Source organism: Protopterus annectens, chromosome 11.part0 (genome assembly GCF_019279795.1).
Source record: "Protopterus annectens isolate FY-2018-M chromosome 11.part0, PAN1.0, whole genome shotgun sequence".
Lineage (NCBI taxonomy): Eukaryota > Metazoa > Chordata > Ceratodontiformes > Protopteridae > Protopterus > Protopterus annectens.
In genome coordinates, this window is record NC_056745.1 from 214314708 (window position 1) to 214334522 (window position 19815).

The 19815-nt window shown below is 37.6% G+C and overlaps 2 protein-coding genes across 2 annotated transcripts in view; one reads left to right on the plus strand and one right to left on the minus strand.

Moving 5' to 3' along the window:
• METAP2 (methionyl aminopeptidase 2) overlaps positions 1-862 on the minus strand; it is a 788177-nt gene extending 787315 nt beyond the window's left edge. The window contains exon 1 of the mRNA XM_044087637.1: positions 663-862. Within this exon, the coding sequence (XP_043943572.1) occupies positions 663-819 (157 nt within the window). The 5' untranslated portion in view covers positions 820-862. The remainder of the gene's footprint in view (positions 1-662) is intronic.
• Positions 811-19815, plus strand: part of CCHR11.PART0H3orf20 (chromosome chr11.part0 C3orf20 homolog) — a 2050812-nt gene continuing 2031807 nt past the window's right edge. Inside the window, exon 1 of the mRNA XM_044087635.1 lies at positions 811-929. Within this exon, the coding sequence (XP_043943570.1) occupies positions 897-929 (33 nt within the window). The 5' untranslated portion in view covers positions 811-896. The remainder of the gene's footprint in view (positions 930-19815) is intronic.

Below are 19815 nucleotides of genomic sequence, written 5' to 3' on the forward strand. Positions count from 1 at the left end.
AGGCTGCATGCCCATTACACTTCACTGCACCTTTCTATTTATGGCATCCATTTACAAACGTGGAGCTGTACATATAAATTCATACACGATTTGAGTGTCACTCAAACAGCTGTCATAGTAGGAGGCAGTAATGGAGGTGGGTTAACCAGATTAAAAACCCGTAATCTACTCTACATAAACTTTAAAACTTTAGCTTCATACTATCACAAATCTGTTTTCATCAATAATGGAATTAGTATAATTATGGCAAAAAATGACAGCCGACACGTTAACAAAAAAAACCCAAAAAGTGAAGAGCTGCTGAAAGACAATACAGTCCCGTCCTATTTAAGTAAGGATACTAAATATTTGTGCTATCGCTGATCTGAATAATTTCTACATTAAATGCCCACTTGACTACTGCAAAAACTGATTTCGGAAAACTTTCTTAACATACTATCCACTGAGAAAAAAATATCGTATGAACTATTTTGGCTGTCATGCCCTGAGGACTACTGCATATCCAAGTTTATTTACTAAAATTTAGCAAAACTTCTCACTGTCCTTAAAAGGAATCAAGGAAGCATAGCTGAACAGCCCCAACTTAGTCCGGCCTGACCCTGGAGACTAATCTAATGAGTAATACATGACATAGTTTGGCCTTGAAAATATTATCTACTTACCAGATGCTGCCGGCTTCTTTTTCTTCTTCTTTTTTTTCTTTTTAGCAGCTTCTTCAGGACTGCCATCAACCTCCTCCTTTACGTCTGCTTCCAACACCCCGTTCATGTGTTTTTCCGGTAGCAACTGCTCCGAGCTCAACTGCACAACATTAGCCATGTTGGAAAGACAGCGAATGAGAGCAACAGCCGTGCAAAGAATCCTGGGAGTACACCAGTCGAACTTTCGCTGTACGTATGTCTGCCGCTAGGGTTGACAAGAAAAACGTGGTGAGAGATTTGTTGTTACCTGTCAATGTTAAATTCACGTGAATGGGTTGGCAGCTTTTTTGTATATTATGTGTAGTAGGGCTCTAATAGATGAACGTGGGAGTCGAAACCTGGCATTATGGCTGCGTTTACATAGAGAAGTTAATTCTAATTTAAGAAGATTATTTATTTGTAAAATCTATGATAAAATGCTAACTGTCGTCATGAATGTAGGCCGGTGCTACATACTCTTCTCTAAAATTAGTACCAGCGACTTGTTTCTCAAATATTTAGCGTTATACATTTTAGTAACTAGGGTTACCACCTGTCCCACTTTGCGAGGGACAGTCCCTCTTTGGGCAGTTGTGTCCTGCGAAAAAAATAAAAAAATGGTAAATGTCCTGACATTTTTAGGAAAAAAATATTTCCTAATTTATTTTAATAGCTGTATAAAACAAGTTATTTTATCTGAAACACTTAAATGTTATATGAAATAGCATAAGCAACTAAAATGCTACAAGAATAAGCTTTTATTTTGGCAAAAAAGTGAAGTTCTATCCTTTGTACTGGTAACTGGTATGTTTTGTCCTGCAAAATCTGACATTTCTACAAAAAATGGCCCACTTTGGGCATTTGAAAAGGTGGTAACCCTATTAGTAACATGAGACTTCCTAGCTAAAATCTGGCTGTGTTTTAGCTCAAAACCAGGAAAAACTATATCCTAAATGTGAACAAGTGCATTTTCATTCCTTATAGCTATCAAATACTGTTCCCTGGCTTTCTCGCTAAATATACCATAATCCTGTTTATACCACACTTCATATGGCAATTCCTGATCGTATTAGACTACCTTACCTTTAATTTCTGAACAAACCATCTAAAATTTCTCTAAATATTAAATGATTGTCATATACTGTATATCGATTCTTAACCAAATGTTTTTATATTATGTCTAATTTATTATAATTATTTAAACTGCAGATGTTTCTGTTTTATTTTTGAAGATTGTATAATTGTCGTTCATAAAATGTTTTGTAATAATTTGGAGCTTTTCTCCCTGGGCTTCCTCTGAAAATGGGTTTCTACCCAGTTGGACTGCCCCAGTAATCAAATGTCAATAAATATAACAGAAGCATAAAAAAAGAGCATTTCTTATTTTTAGAGTAGATCTCAGGTTACTAGATGGACAGACTCCATGTACTCTGTGGTGGGAATTATTTTTATTTATTTGAACTTGTTATTGTTAACCGGGTAGGTTAGGGTTGCCATCTTTTTAAATGTCCGAAGTGGGATATTTGCAGAAACGTGAGATTTTGCAGGACAAAATATACCCACGGCCAATGCAAAAGACAGAGCTTCACTTTTTTTTGCCAAAATAAAAATTTATTCTTGTAGCATTTGAATTGCTTAAGTTATTTCATAGAGCATTTAAGTGTTTCTGATACAAAATCACTATTTTATGCAACTAAGAAAACTCAAGAAATATTTTTTTTGTTCTAAAATCTCAGGACAACAGCCATTTTTTTATTTTTTTTTTTCGCAGCCCACAGCTGCCCAAAGAGGTACAGGTGGTAACCCTAGGGTAGGTGCGCTAGTCCAGTTATCCTTTTTAAGCACACCCCCAAAAGGATAATGCATAGTATTAATACAGTTGACATTTCGTAGGTTCATAGGAGGTTACAAGGCTAACGACCCTAGAGCCCTTACAAGTCTTGCCATATTTGTTCCGAGTTGCCCCAGTTGTTGGTGGTTGCTTGAGTGAAGTCCCAGAGGTAAGGCTCTATGGTAGGTAATACTAACTTTCTCTGTCCAAAATGGACATAGGCACCTCCCCAGGAGTGAATTTCCAGTCACACTACCATTGATCTAGGTTGTGTTTGAAGTGGGTCGGGTAGGAAGGGTCTCTGTTTCACATGAACTGGAAGCTTGTTCCAGAGAAGTGGCAGTCTCTGATAGATGTATCTATCTCTCCAGCTTGACCTCTTAATATCAGACACTAGGTTAAGATCTCTGGAGTGAGTGACCCTCCTGCAGTTTGATTTATGAATGTATAGCGTTTCCATCAGGGCCAGGTCAGAGTCTGCCCAGTAAGCCAGGCACAGGTCATCCCTTAGCAACCTGTAGGAGACACAATGCAGTGACAGAGCTTTCAGTCTTTCTGTGTAAGACTTGTTGTGTGTACCCTGTAATTTCTTGGCGCAAAACCTATGTGGTCTCCAATTCTTGCAGCTGTCTGGTGAGGTACATGCAAAAGGGAGCATTGTACTCATTTATGTGTCTGATGAGGGCCAAGAGTACCCTGATCACATACCACTGGGTTTACACTTTGGGGCAGTACTTTCTATAATGTAATTAGCAGGAATGTCAGCTTTCCCAAAGGGAATAATAATGCATTTTTTTTTTTTGCATTTAGCTTTAATCCGTGGCTCCATCACCAGTCATTTGTCTGTGTTAACCCTGTTTGCAGTATATTAACATTTTTGTGGGACTCAATGATTGCTCCCAATTTGGAATCATCAGAGAACTTGGTCGGCCACGGGCCGTCCAAGTTTGCCTGGACTTCTGGGAAATAAATTCCAAACAGTAAGGGTCCCAGCACAGAACCCTGTGGTATGCCACTGGTGACTGTTTTTTTGATAGAGGTGAAGTCACCTACTTAGACTGTATGTCTCCTGTTGGTGAGCTTGGCTACCCATCTGATAATGTGGGGATTAATTCCCAATTGGGAGAGTTTCTCTATAATACCTGAGTGGAAGATTGTGTCAAATGCATTGGCTAGGTCAAGATAGGCAATATCTTTCCATCATCTAGGACTTTTGTGACTTTCTCGAAGAAGTCAACCGTATAACAGGCATGATCTACCTTTAACGAATCTGAACTGTGTTGGGTCCAGAGTTTGGAGATTACCTATGTCTTTGTTAATAAAGGCCATAATGATTCTTTCCATGGCCTTGCAAATGAGGCTAATCAAGCTTATGGGCCTGTAATTCCCAGGGTCAGTTGATGGTCCCACTTTGTGCAGAGGCATTACTGTTGCTGTCCTCCATTCCGCTGAAACATAGCCAGTTCTCAGGCTGTGGTTAAACAAGGATCCAAGTGAGCCTGCTAGGTCATGTTTTTAAGTTGTTTAAAAGGCAACCTGGCGTGTTGTCTAGTCCTACTGATGCTGTGTTTTTGGCCTTGAAGAGCACCGAGAAGACCTGCTCTCTTGAGATAATATGCTGTGGAGCAGTAGCAGATATACTTTGAGGGATGACTGGAGGGGACAGGAGAGTGAAATTTTCTCCAAATCTGTCAGCTAGCAGGTTGGCTGTTACCACCGGCTGAGTATGGGTAGTGCCATCCACTACCACTTCGGTGCATAGCTGGGTATTTCTTTTTAGATTTCGAGCATAGTTAAAGAATGCATTGTGATTATCCTTAGCTAGGGATGATGTTTTTGGTTCGTAATTAGCTTTGGAGGACTTGACAGGATCTCTAATGTTTGTTTATTTAAGCTAGAGAGGGATTTCTTCCTCTACAGAACCAGTTCCTTCTTGTTCTTAGACATTACTATCTTTCTGTTGTTGTATAGCCTGTTTATACTAGGGGTCCACCAGGATGGCTTGTTTTTTCAGCAAGACCTGGTTTTAATCTGGTCAGGTACAGCCGATTCTATACAACTAAGTGGTTATACAGGGCATTGGTGTACACCTCTGCATAGGAGTCTGTATTCAAAGGGACTTTGAAAGTCATGAATGGCACAGTAATATACACACACACACACACACACACATTATTTTTTTTAGTTTAGTTTAGTTCTGAATGTCGTGTATTCAGGTTTCTAGTTAATATGATAAATTGTTCCAGTTTGTAGGAACGACATTTTAGAAGGATTTTTCTCCAGCTGTTTTTTTTTTTAAAGCATGGTCATATTAATGCAGATGTATCAGAATGTCTTTTGATTCATGGGAAGAGGATTTCACCCACAGTATGTTTGAGAGTGAGGGACGATATCTGCCGTTAAAGAGTTCGTAAACCAATTATGAAAGAAAGAAGGCTGCTCTAGCAATAGTTGGGAGGCAGTTTGCTTTCTCTGAAGAGACAAAGTGATGATCCCCATGGCATGATAGGGAACTGAAGTGATTTTTTTTTTTTTGTGGTAATTTGTTTATATTGTGGGCAAAGTTTAAGGTAATCAGTGGAGATCATACTCTTAACTGTGAAATAAGTCCTTTTGCTAATACAGTTCTGGCTTATTAAGTAAGGTGGTTAGAAAATAAGCATACTTTGAGTTGCTCCTGTACTTTCCCAACTGTGTTTTCTATATGTTAAGAGAAGTTGAGAGCAGACTCTCAGGCAATGGTAATGTATCAGTTGGGGGAGCTTATATTTATGCAGGAGTCAAAAATGTTGATAGTTTGAGAATCCTTTATTTTTGTGTGGTGCAAAACAGACTGACTGCAAATTCAATTGGGTTTAGTTGGTTTGTTTTTTTAAACAAAAAACATCTTTATTGATTTATCAAGTATGACATAGGCGATCATACATTTATATAAATGAAAACAAACCCTATTGACTTAATTTTACTGGCAAACATTATACCTCACAACCATATTGACATAATTTTAGTTGATAACATTATACATCATTTATAATCTATCCAGTCATTGTCAGTCAGCCATTACATAGCTAATTCATATCCTGCCTTTGTTTAAACCTCATTCCTCCTCTGCATGATGTTCCCACAATTCTCATTTTTTTCTGTGTAATTTTCTCCTACCCTTTCCTAAAGATCCCAATTCCAGTTGTTTTATCTCTGTTGCTATATTTACTACTTCTAGTAAAGTTGGTTTAGATTTTAATTTACATTTTCTACTAATTGCTTTTTTGGCAGCCACCATAATTAGACTCAGCAAGGCCTTACTATGTCTAGTAACTCTGATTCTGTATCATAGCTCAAAAAATTATTTCCTTTGTTACACCAATTTGCTCACCCAATATCTCTGACAGAACAGTCTACAGGAAATCTTTGAAGTCTGCCAGCTCATTACACCCCCCAAAAATATGTTCCCAGTTACCCTTTTCTTTCACATCACACCTCCAACATTTGCTGTCTATCTGAGGAAAAATTCTTTGGAGTCTACTTGAGGTATAAAAATGACCTATGTAAATACCTCCAAGCAAAGATCTTAAATCTTCTAGATATTGTTACATATTTCAGAGACCTACATATATCCCCCCATTGTTTCTTTGTGAATTGCTTATCTCAGTGGTTCCCAAACTTTTTCGATTCTCTGCTCCCTTGTTGAATCCAGGTTTTCCCAAGGCACCCCCCCCTCAAATTCTAACAAGTATACTTTGCGGAATAGCTAATACATTTTTTTTTATTAAAAGGGTTAGTTAGTTAAAAATAAATAACACACATACTTGGAGAATATTTTCTTGTTTCCTGCTACTTTGGAAAAAAAGTTAAGTTTATTTTATTTATTTATTTTACATTTGTTGACCGGGCAGTCCAGCTGGATTTATGTCCATTTTCAGTGGAGGCCCGGGGAGAAAAGCTCCAGTGGTTTTTACAAGTTTGCACAGAAATAGGCATAATAAGATAACATTTATAAAACAGAGTAAGTTAATACATGTAATACACAAATATGAATAAGATTGAAACAGAGAGAAAAGATAAAATGTCTTTTCAAACAAGGAATAATAGAGATTTTTTTTAACTTAATTTTCAGTAATTTGTGAATTTCATTTAAATCCTGTGAAAAGAGGTATTCTATGTAATAAGGCAGAGTGAGTGAGTGTTGGGCTTCTCCAGCCTGTACTTTTTTGCATTCTTTATTTTTATATTTTTTGTGGTTTTCTATGCTTTACATTCCCTGATGAGAGTAAGAAAAGGAAGAGATCCTCATGTATAGGAGACCAGTTGGAATTTTTTTAAGAAAATTAGGTACTGGAAATTCTCTTTGGATGCTTTTTCCTAAAATAAGAAGATATTTGTACTTAGAAATCTTGCAAATTTCTTTTTAATAGGATCAGGGAGATATACTGATGGAAATATTAAACAGACCATAGCTAGAAGGAAACAGATATTTCAGGGATGGTTGAAGTGTGTAGATTTTTTTGTGTGGGGACTTTCTTTAGGGAAACTGGATGGTAAGAGAGAAATGAAATATAAATGTTATGCAGAGCAACTTTGTTCTCATTGTAACCAGGAAGAGGCTTTGCCTGATGCCTTGTTGGCCAGCCCTATTTATTTATTTACTTCTCTTTGATGATCAGGTAATTGAGCTGATCCAAGCCCCTTTTCATCATGATGCAGACCTGCAAGGGAAAGAATACAGAGCTTTCATATTGATATATGACTCCATGCTGCCATTTAGTTTGTTGTACAGCTGTATAAATTATACACTGTGACGATAAAATTATATGACTAAAAGCAATCATGTATAATATCAGGAATATTGTGATTCGACTCTGCTGGATAAAGTCTGAATAATATACAGATGTTTGTTTTATTGTTGTTTTTTGTTCTTTACAGTAATATTAACAGTGAATGCATTGGAAATATATACCTGAATGTCAGCATTATGGGTAACTATTAATTGTGAACATACTTTGAGTGCTTTGTTCTGTCGTCTTAATAGCTTATGGATGCATAATGATTTATTGTCATGTTTTTAGCTCATATTAGTTAACTATTTCAGGTAAACCTTGGTTAATAGTTAAATTAGTATGTCAGATAAGATAATATTCCGGAGCTTTCAACTGTACAAATTTTCGCAGAATGTCAATAATTTTGCCTTGTTTCTCATAAAATTTGTGGTTTTCTTGCAAGTCATTGAGGTTTGAAGTCTTAACCTGTTTATCCCCTTCTAATATTTCATTTTAACATACTACTTAAACTACTATACCTACTTATAAATTTAGCACAACCAAATTTCCACTCCATCACACTACTTCTCTATTAACACAAACTTGCTTAACCCCTCTAACACCTCGCTGTATGTATTTCTTAAATTACTCCCTTATTCACCCCCCTTCTATCTGTAAATTCTCAATACAATACTGTGTTACTTTGGAGCTTTTCTCCCTAGGCCTCTGTTGAAAATGGGCATCTGTGCCCAGTCAAGACTTTCCCCGGTAAACAATTGTCAATAAATGAATATTTTCATAAAGAACCTTACTTATTTATTACTCATTACCAATTCCTGTATTAACTTTACTGACGTATCAGTACAATCACAGCAGGTAATGGGGGACCCCACTCTCTTACTTATTATACTTTAATCATGGACAGTGCCACTGGGTGCAATGGAGGACAAATTAATAAATGGACTCCAACATAGGAAAAGTTAGGAACTAATGAATAAGCATACAGGAATGCATCGGAACACTTATGTACTTAACGCATAGGTTCATAGGTTCATATTAGGCTATCTGCCCTAGGGCATTTATAAGCCTAGCCAGAATGTGTTTGGCTTTCGCCACCCATTTTAAATTAATTTTGCTATGCCCTTTTTTGAGGTTAGTATACTGTGCCTCTGTCTAACAGTGACACAGAAGTGATACCTGGGGTAAACCTACGATCTCCCATCCACTCATCAAGATTCCTCTTGAAGAGAGTCAATTAGGGACTCTGCCTAACCTGGACTGGGATTTTATTCCAGAGTGAAGGGAGCCTCTGGGTTATGAATCTGTCCCTCCAGCATGTCCTATTTATTTCAGTGCCGAGGTTCAAGTCTCTCGAGCGTGTCGCTCGATGGGATTTGGATTTTCTGAGGTGCAGCATGTCCATTAATTCCTGGTTGGACATGACTTTATACATCAGGCACAGATCGCCTCTGAACAGACGGTATGCCACTGAGTAGAGCTGGAGTTTTTTTAACCGGGCAGCATATGGCATCTGTTTGAGCCCTTTGATCCTCTTGGTGAGGTACTTTTGGGGTCTTTCCAGTTGCTGCAGGTGTCTGGTAAGGTACATCCCAAAAGGGGCATTGTACTCAATTATGGGCCTGATGAGAGATAAGTAAAGAGGCACGATGACCTCCTTAAAGCAAAACATCTGGACAAAGTCAAAAATAATGGAGGGGATGGATAGTGACCCCAAAATAGGGACAAATGTTATATATTGTTCCTATAAACTTAGAAAATTGCTAGACTAACAGAGCTAGTGTTATCTTACTCTTTCTGAAAGATATGAAGTCTGAAACTCAAAAGTCTCTTCATTTAATGACTTCTACTCTCAATGATTTGTCAAAAAATAAACAGTTTGAGGAACAGTCATTAAATATGAGGCAAAAGTCTGGACAGTTGAGAGGTATGACTTAACATTAAAAGTTTATGTAACTTTACTTACACAAAATAACAGGGTGTCATACAAACAACATAACAAATGAACAGTGCATAAACTTAAATCTATGATGAATGAAGCACATTGTGGGAAAATGCTATGCATCACACCAACTGAAATGTTCCATCTACTCCAACAAGCAGCTCAAACATGTTGTGCCACCAGAGTGGTTAGAGCCTGCTACTAAGGAATCTGAGGAGATCATTGAAAGCAGAAATGTATTCCTAGCTACTGCAATGGGATCCTGTAAAACAGGTTTCCCAAATGACACACAAAAAGAAAGAAATGCAAAAGACAATCAAATGCCATTCCATTTTACCTCAGAAATCTTCCTTCATAAACATGCATCTTTTTAAATAAGCCAGTGAGCAACTAAGCAAACAGATAACAAACATCATAATTCCAGAACCGATTTTACAACCACACACAAATCGCGCACAGCTATCAGTTTGGTCATTCATTTTGTGAATTAATCTGTAAGGTAGTTAATTGGGAAACAATGCTGAGATGAGAATACTGCCCAAGCCCTTACCTTTATCTCGAACCACAAAGCATTGCTTCACTGGCCCAACTTTGCTGAATACCTCAAGTAATTGTTCATTGCTAGCAAAAGGTGGAAGGTTGTGCACAGAGTCGACCCAGCCATTACAGGAATTCAGGCTTTCAGGAAAAAAGAATTTAACATGCACTCCAAACACGTAAAAACAACGTATTTTATTATAAAGAGTTAATAGCACGTACACTTGATAATGCACATAAAAATGCACAATTTTAACCAACATATACTCTTTCCGCATTACTGGGAAACAAGGATAAAAACAAAAACATGCAAAATTACAACAAATCACGCATTATATAGGACGCCGCCATACTAGAAAAACAGGAAATCGCGGCTAAACTTCTCCTGTTAGAAAGAATGACCCAGCGTACAATGGTTCCAAAGTCCGAGTACAGTTCCAGAAACATTACAGCCGAACACAGAACAAATTAGAAGGGAAGTAGAAGTTTTGAACGTTGTTAGTGTCTTCAGAAGGAGGTGTGCAGTTTCATAATTTTTTCCTCACAGTAGCATGTGAATGAAATAATTTGTTACTGCCATTCCAAGAAGAGTAAACACTCTTGTTGTCTGTAGGAAATGGGCGGAACCTTGTTCGTGAAAAGTGTGCTGAGGTATTTTAAGTCTACTAATCGCCAAGTGAACATTCCTGGAATAGTAAATGACTGCAGAAAAAAAAAGCACTTAACTGGGCAGTTTGTTTTATGTAGAAGATAGGTCGGAAAATGTCTGACATATTCAACTCTGTTCCGATTTTGATAGCATCAGTAGTGTAAATGGTTAGTCTTCTTTCGAGAGCGTGTGTGTGTGTGTCATGACCAGTTTCACTCACTTGAGATCGGGAGTAAAAGCTCTGCAAAACATAGCGATAACTAAGATAAATCTCTCCCGTAAGTAAGTTGTACCTCTCGACCTCTTAGTATACAAAATCCAGACAAAGTTAAAAGCACTGGTGGGACAAAAGCTCAAAATCAGGGACGAGATTTTAAATATTGCTCTACTATACAAGTTCTCTTAACCAGGTAGAAGAGCTGGTGTGAAGACGCTTTTCAGCCACCATGTGGGCAAGTGTGGCCAGCGGCTGCAAAATAAACTGCGAACTTATAAGCTTAGTAACTAAGCTTATTAGTTTGCGGTTTATTTTGCAGCTAAGCTTATTAGTTCGCGACACCCCTGTGAGGAAGCCGTGGCTACCCAGGGCGCCACTGCGCACACTTTGGGAACTCGTGGCTTATCTAATCTCTCTTCCCAATTCTTTCTAACCTCCTCTGATTGACTCTTGTAGTTATAGTACAATATTTTGTATGCTCTACTATTTATTCCTTTTTTAACAACAGCTTTTATTCTAGATTCTACTAAAATCTCTACCAGAGCTGGTATTTCGCTTAGGATCCCCCTATTTCTTTCTCTTTGCATATACTCTGATAGCAATCCTTGATAGGGAATGCAATATCTAGCCTGCAGTCCAAATAGATTCTCGGCCTCTTCCCATTTTGTTACCTTTCCCTCTCTAATTATTTGCCCCCAATACCTTGGGTCTTTTGCCAGTTTTCTCCAATAAATTGTAACCCCCTCTTGTGTATTGTCTGTATTCCTAATTGCAGTCACCCTTATTAGCAGAATCTCCTTTCTCCATTCCTGTGTTGGCTTAGTTCTTAGAATACCTTCTGCTACTTTATGAATATAATTTTCAGTATGGTTATTGTTATTCTCCTTAAGGATCTGCATCCAAACCCCAGTCTCTCATTGTTTCTTGAGCTTCTCCTGTTTCATCATCATCAGTTTCCACTTTGAATTATAGGTTTCTGCTTGTGCTATGTATAGGAGCCTTAACTGTGTAGCTCTGAAATACCCCTTCAAGCTGGGTAATCCCAAACTGTCCTGTTCAGTTGGAAGAATCAGCTTATCCCACTTGACACTTGCTGTTTTTCCTTCCCAGACAAAATCTGTCAGCTTTTTATTAATTGATATCCAGAACCTCTCCTCTGGTTAATAAAAGTTTGCCTGACCTGTGTATAAAACTAAAATGAGTAAAACTATTTTAACTGATTGTATCTTGCTATCCATATCCATATAACAGAGCTTCCAATTTCTCAGTTTTTTTATTATCTTTTGTTTAGTTGCTTTCCATATATCCTTAGCTGCCACATCAGAATCTTTTTTGATTAATACTCCTAAGTACTCATTTTATCATGTCCCCATAAATATGGATATTGCTGAACCAATTTGTGTGTGGGTACATAATTTACTGTTATTGCCTTTGCTTTATTTTCATTAATTTTGTATACTGAAAAGATTTGAAACTGCCTCAAAATGTTCCACAACACTGAAATTTCCTTTTCTGGTTTTATCAGCTGTAAAATAATATCATCGGCAAATAGTGCCAGCTTTTCTTGACTACCATACCAATTATATCCTTGGATGTCTGAGTGTCTTATTTTTTTTTCCAGTGGTGCTAAATATAGTGCAAGTAACGAAGGAGAAAGAGGACACCCTTGCCTGGTTCCTCTGTTCAAGCAGAAATATCCCAGGCCAAGGACAACCACAAAGCATTCTGTAGCTATGTCCGCAACCTAAAAGGCAATACACAATTGTGTGCAGAGCTCACTGTAAATGGAGCCACCTATACTGAGCCAGAAGATATAGCAAACCTCCTGACTGATAAATTCAGCTCCGACTTTACTCCTCTCTCCTCCTCAACCTTCCCTCAGGAAATATCAGATATAACTTCCCCTACTATCACTAGGGAACAGGTCCTTAATACTCTCTGTAAGACCAAGAACACTGCATCAATGGTCCTAGACAATATCACAGGATGCCTTCTAAATAGCATGAAACATGACCTATCAGAGCCTCTGGAATTACTATTTAACTGTAGCCTCCAAACAGGCTTTGTGCCACATGAATGGAGAGAGGCAGCAGTCATCCCTCTGTACAAAGTTGGGCCATCTACAGACCCTGAAAACTACAGACCCATAAGTCTCCCTAGTCTTATATGTAAAGTCATAAAAAGAATTATCATGGAGATAATCCGTAGAGATATAGTAAACCTACAGACACTGGACCCAACCCAGATTGGTTTCATAAAGGGCAAATCATGCCTACTCAGCCTGGTGGACTTCTATGAGAAGGTCACCAAAGCAATGGATGAGGGAAAATGGTTCACACTGCCTACCTTGACCTGGCCAAGGCATTTGACACAATACGCCACTCGGGCATTGTTGACAAACTCAAGAGATAAGGTACAAACCCGTATGTCACCCGGTGGATAGCCAACTGGCTCACAGACAGGACCCAGGAAGTTAGAATTGGGAAGTCCACCTCTACAAACAGGCTAGTCACAAGTGGAGTCCCTCAGGGATCAGTCCTTGGACCACTCCTTATTGGCATTTACTTCTCAGAAGTCAAAGCCAATATCATTGGTCTCTGGTTGACTAAATTTGCAGATGATTGCAAATTAGGAGCTGTCATTGAATCTCACACTTACACAAATGTTCTCCAGGAGGGGCTGACACAGGCAAACAACTGGTGTCAGAGTCATGGACTAAAACTAAATGCCAAGAAATGCATAATAGTATCCTTTGGGAAGTTATCCATCTCTGGTAACTATCATATTGACAACACACCCCTTGGAGTTGACCCAAGCAGGGACTTAGGGACACACATAGATAGTAATCTAGCCTTTGATCATCATGTGTCTACGGTGGTGAGGAAATCATTCTATGTTGCGTAACTTATAAACAAAGGTATGGCATCTAAGTCCAAGGAAGTCATTGTTCCACTGTATTCGACATTCATCAGACCTATCATTGAGTACAATGCCCCCTTTGATATGTACCTAACCAGGCATATCCAACAACTGGAATGTCCACAGAGGTTCCTCACTAAAAGAATACAGGGCATAAGTAATATGTCCTATGCAGGCTGCCTAAAGTCCCTATGCCTGTATTCTGTCTCCTACAGGCTTATGAGGGGGAGATCTGTGCCTGACATGCAGGGTATTGTCAGATCCCACTCTAATGGACCTCCTGCATATCCACAAAACAAACAGTACCAGAATTACCCGTTCTAAAGTCTTAAACCTTGCCTGTGATATAAATAGGACCTGCTGGAGAGATAGGTATGTATCCCAGAGACTACCCCATCTATGGAACAGGCTCCCCATCCATGTGAAGCAGAGTTCCTCCCTAATCCAGTTCAAGTGCAACTTGGACAATTGGATGGGAAACCGGAAATTAATTCCTGGTTTGGCACCTATGTTTCTGATGCAGACAGGTAACCTGTAAATGGTTAATTTCCCAGGTGCATGCTTATACTTATCAAGGGTATCAGAACACATCAGAGATTTGGGATGCATGGCTATGCATAAAAAGGCCTTTTTGGTCATTAGCGTAGTAAACACCTATGAACCTATTATCAGATAGGAGCCCACCCACTTTAATTTTTTCCTCCTATCCCTCACATATCCTATTAATCAACATTATAATTTTATCAGGGAATGCAAATGTTTCCATTGCCTTGCTCATAAACTCCTATCTTACTCTGTCAAATGCTTTCTCTGTATCAAGACCTGGCAACAACAGTGTTATTTTCTTATATTCAGCATCCCTCTGGATCATCAGTGTTCTGTTAATGTTGTCAAATGTTTGCCTCCACTCCACAAAACCACATTGATACATATCTATCCATTCTGGCATCACCTTTGCCATTTTGTTTAGCCATTATAGACATAAACACTCTATAATCATGGTTTAGGATTGAAATGGGCCTGTATGAACCTGGATCTGATGGGTCTTTACCCTCTTTAGGTATTACAGCCACCAAGATGTTGGTGCTTCTCTTCCTCTTAAAGTATTGTTAAAACCTTCAAGATCTTTATCAGTTATTTCCCTCGTAGCTTCCAAACTTCCACAGGAATAGAATCTATTCCTGGGGACTTTCCTATAGATTGGTTATACATCACTATTTGTATCTCATCTCCTTCTATCCTAATGTTAGTAATTGAGCCTCGTCGGCCTCTAACCTTAGCATATTATAATTCTTCCATAAACATTTCCATTTCTACCTTTCTTGATCTCCATATTTCTCTGTTTTATACAGAGTTTCATAAAATTTCCGAAATATTTCTAGTACCTCTACAGGATCTGTTGTTATTTTCCTTGTTATATGCTCCCTAAGCTTGGCAACAACCCTTTCTACTTTCTGTTTCCTGAGTCGTCGTGTGAAAATTTTTTTATTTCATTACCCTGTATTTTTATTTATTATTGGTGCATGATCTAAAATAGTTATTGAATGTGTATTAAAACTTTTAATTAAATGAACACGTTCCTGTGAAATGTAAGTTCTTTCTAGCCTAGCCCATTTTTTAGACTTGGGGAATAATATATACATTTACTCTGAACTCCTACTGCTGAATTCACGTCTACTAATGCCACGTGTTTTCATAAAATTCTTCCAAATTCAATCCTTCTTTGCTATATTTTCCCTTCTAGGACCCCCAGACACATCTTCACTACTGACAATCAAATTCCACTCCCCACCTGTAAATTATATTCCCTGCTGAAAACTGATTATTTTTCCCAAAATTGTCTTAAGCTCCATTATAGCAGTTTTAGGTGGAATATAAATACATGTCAGTGTAATCCTTTTCTCTTGCCAGTAGCCCATTGGTACTACAAATATACCATTGTTATCTTTTTTAATCGTCTATCACTATTGAAGCTCCACTTACAATTAATATAAGTACTCCTTTTTTCCTTTGTTCCAATTATTCCACTGAATAACTGTCCTGAAAACCTTTCTTTATCAAATTCATATGTTCAGGTCCTTCCAAATGTGTCTCCTGTAGCATAGCTATTTGCACTCTACATTTTTAAATATAGTTCACTGCTCTTTCTTTTTTGTATATGTCTGTGAGACCATTAACATTTAAAAAGATAATACAGAAGGAGTTATTATGTTGAAAAGTTACTTTTCCCACCTTTTGTTTTTTTTTGTTAAGTATCAAGTTCCAGCTTTTGTGTTGCATGCACACACCAATGTTTGGCATGTTGATCTCTTATACAGTTGTTTATTGTCATATCCATTTGAGCCTATGTCTCATTTTATGAAACTTTTTGTTTTATTGAAAGTCTTCAAACAAACAAACAAAAAAAACAAACACACCCTCGGTACATCCTTAAAACATATTAACTTAATACTAACATATAAAATGATGTACATTTAAATGCTGAAGTTTTACCCTCCTAATAGGAATAATTGTCTCAAACTGACAGCCTACACTCAGTCTTGGGTTAACTTTAAGGGAAAGTTATCCATGCTAGGTTGCATGGTACAGCATGTGCTTCTACTAAGTGTTGTCTATTCTGTCTTATCTTTATTTCTCTCCCAGAAAGGAAAACATTTGAATGTTTTCAGAAAACATTCCCTCCTAGCCATTGAAAGAAAGAAGTGTGCTGTTTTTATTGCTTTTTATCAGATTGTCTCCATGGAGACATAAGAACCAGATACAGAGTTGCTTATACAAGCCTTTATTTATTTACTTGCTAGAGGAAAGCTTTATTATATTAAATGTTCTTTTTTATATATTTGTTTTCTCTTAAAACTTATTAGATCGAGCAATCAAGCCAAGGGCCTTAATCCAATTATTTCCCATACACAAGAATGAGAAAGAGCACATATTTTTTTCTTGTATCATACTCCTTTGACCAGACTTTTCTTTACTTTTTTTTATTTACATTGCAGTGCCTGCATTTCTTAAAATTGAACAAAGAGAAAGAGAAAAGAAGGAAAAACAGGGGCATCTGTTTGCTTTAGTATCCCCGTTACACTTGAAAATAACTGAGAAATCTTTATTTTATAGCGTGCAGACAATCACACACTATAAAAATATTACTTATAAATAAAGCCACCAAATACCACCAGATTTATAGTCCACAGGTAAAAATGAAGAAACGGATAATCACCATAGAAATATGTAGACTGAAAAACAACTTAAGAATCCAGTACTTATAAACTTTATTGCCAGCAAAACCATAAGCGCTTTCGCAGTACAGCTGCTTCATCAGATGTGATAAAATGTATTTATTTATTTTTATTTTATATTTGTTGACCAGGTTTGTCTGACTGGGCTACAAATGCCCGTTTTCAGCTGACGCCCGAGGAGAAACGCTCCAACAGAAAATAGAAATTTTACATATTGAGTATATATAGAAATACATTCATCAGTACCACACATTACATTCATCAGTACAACACATTATTGCATTACAGTGTCATACATTAAACTGTGGCAAGTGAAATGCATATAGAAATACATTAATCAGAGGGATACATTCATAATTACATATTATATACATAGACGCTGTCTGGTTCGATTCTCAGCTAGAGCGTCTTTTGCGTGGAGACATACGTGAATGGGCGTACCTTCGTTGAAGATTGTGCATCAGGGCTGGTAACTCGGCAAGTAAAAATCAACTACCAATCATTAGCGGACCGGATTTCCACTGTGCCGACCCCTAACCGGGAAAAGCCGAAAGACACAACAACAACATACATAATAGTGCAATAGTTACATAGCTGAAATAGTTTACTAGTTATATTTGTACAGTGATGTACCAAGAGAAGATAAAGTAGTAAGTTTATTCATTGAAGGGAAGGAAGAGAGAAGAGAAGTAGAAGGTTATAAGGGAGTGTTTACGGGGGATAATTACAATGACAAGTCCATTTTTCATGAAGGTATTTTTTGTAGCAGTTTTGAATTGATTGGGATGTTCAAGGGATCTTATATCTAGTGGTAGGCTATTCCAGGCCTTGGAATGGTTAAAGCTATAGACTAGGTGACCCATTTTGGTCTTTGGTTTGTAGATTTTTAGTAGGCCTTGTTCAGAACTGCGGAGTAATCTAGTGGGTAGATAATGAGAGATTAGAGATGAGATAGTTGGGCAGAAAGAGGGTTTGTAGAGAATGGAATGAATAATCTGAAACTGATTATACCAAAGCAGGTTAGGTAATTCTAGCCAATTTAGTTATTTTAGTGAGAGACAGTGATAGGACTTGTAAGAATTTTGGGCAGCAAATCTGACAATTCTGTTATAAGTTGTTTCTAACTTGTTTAGTACTCCAGTGTTGAGGCTAGTGAGAATTTGGGAGCTATAAAGTAAAGTGGGTAAGAGGTAAGTATTTGAAAGGGTTAGTTTTGCTGTTTTGGTAAGATATTTTTTGTTTCTATAATGGAGACCTAGCTTGAGATGTGTTGTTCGGATACAATTACTGACGTGTAAATCAAAGGTTAGTCTATCTTCAATAATAACACCTAAGAGTTTTGTACTGGTGTCCACCTGTATTTGAGTATTATTTTGTGACAGTATGGAGAAGGAAGACTTTATGTGATTAAGGTTTTTAGGGAGAAAGAGTAGTAATTTGGTTTTCTTTGGATTAAGGATAAGTTGGTTTTCAGATAGCCAGTTTTCTACAGAGTTAAAAGAGGACTGTGTGTCTGATTTTAGTTGAGTTGGTGATTCAGCAATAGTGATAAGTGTAGAATCATCTGCGTATTGTATCAGTGAGGATACAGGACAGGAAGAGTAGAGAAGGTTGGTAAAAATGTTAAAACGAGGTGGCCCAAGGATGGAGCCGTGTGGAACACCTGTTTTAACAGGAAGAAAAGGAGAGAAAGCTGAGAGCCATTTGACTGATTGGAGTCTATCAGAGAGATAGCTTTTAAACCAAGATATGGTGGTTGGAGAGAAGTGTAAGTTTGCTTGTTTAAGGAGAAGAAGTGTAAGTTTGCTTGTTTAAGGAGAAGAAGTTTATAAGAGACTGTATCAAAGGCTTTAGATAGGTCAATGAAGAGACAGGAAATAAGTTTGTTACTTGCTAGTGATACAGAGTTTAGGAAAGACAGGAGAGCTGTTGCAGTGCTGTGCATGGGACGAAAGCCATGTTGGGTAGGTGTGAATAGATTTTCTTGCAGAAGGTAGTGTAAGACTTTATTATGTATACATTTTTCCAGAAGTTTGTAGAGTGGTGACAGTATGGCTATGGGTCTAAAATTAGTTATATCTGTGGAGTTTCCTCCTTTGTATATTGGAAGGGTGTAAAATTGCTTCCAGAAGGAAGGGACTGTGGATTCCGTAATAGAGCAGTTTATTAGAATAGAAACTGGGAAAGCAAGAACATCAGCAGCAGCTTGAAGGAATGTGGAGGGAATGTTGTCTACGGATGTGGAGCAAGGTTTTTATTTAGATAGTAGAGTTTTAATATAGTTAGTGGAGACAGGTTTGAGGGAGAAGGTTGTGGTAGGGTTAATACTGATGGAAGAGTTTGAGCTATTTGGTCTATTATTGTTGGTGGGATGGTTTGTGTCTTGATTTAGTAATTTGGATATTGAGTCTATAATGTAGTTGTTAAATATGGAGGCAGTTTTCTCATGTGTTTTGTCAGGATGAGGGTTACGGGAGGCTTGCATACCTGGGTGTAGTATTTGATTTACAGAGTTCCAGAACTTTTTAGGGTTGGATTTAAAGGTAGAAGATGGATTATTATAGAAGTTTTTCTTATCTTTATTTATGTGACTTTTGACAAGATTTCTAAGTTCTTTATATTTCTAGAGGTCTGGTTGATGCTTAGTTTTAGTCCAAATTTTCCATGCTCTGTTTTTTTTTTTTTAGTGCACGTGTGTTTACGGTCAGCCATGGGGCTATGTTAGACTTTATGTGGACTGTTCTAAGGAGTGCCACAGAATTTAAAATACTAACGAAAGTGGAGTTAAAAAAGTGGACAGCTTCATCCAAAGGGAGTAGTTTTAAGGGATTCCAGTTCACTTTTGATAGTAAAGATTTGAGAGTTTTAGGATTAAAGTTTGTTAGTTGTCGGTGTTTGATAAACCTTTGAGGTTTAGCTTGATGGGATGTGTATCTTAGTATTTTTACCGGACAGTGATTACTTAGGGAATTTGGTAGCATTTCAGGGTTATGGTATTTGGAAGGGTGAGAGACAAGAATCCAGTCAAGGAG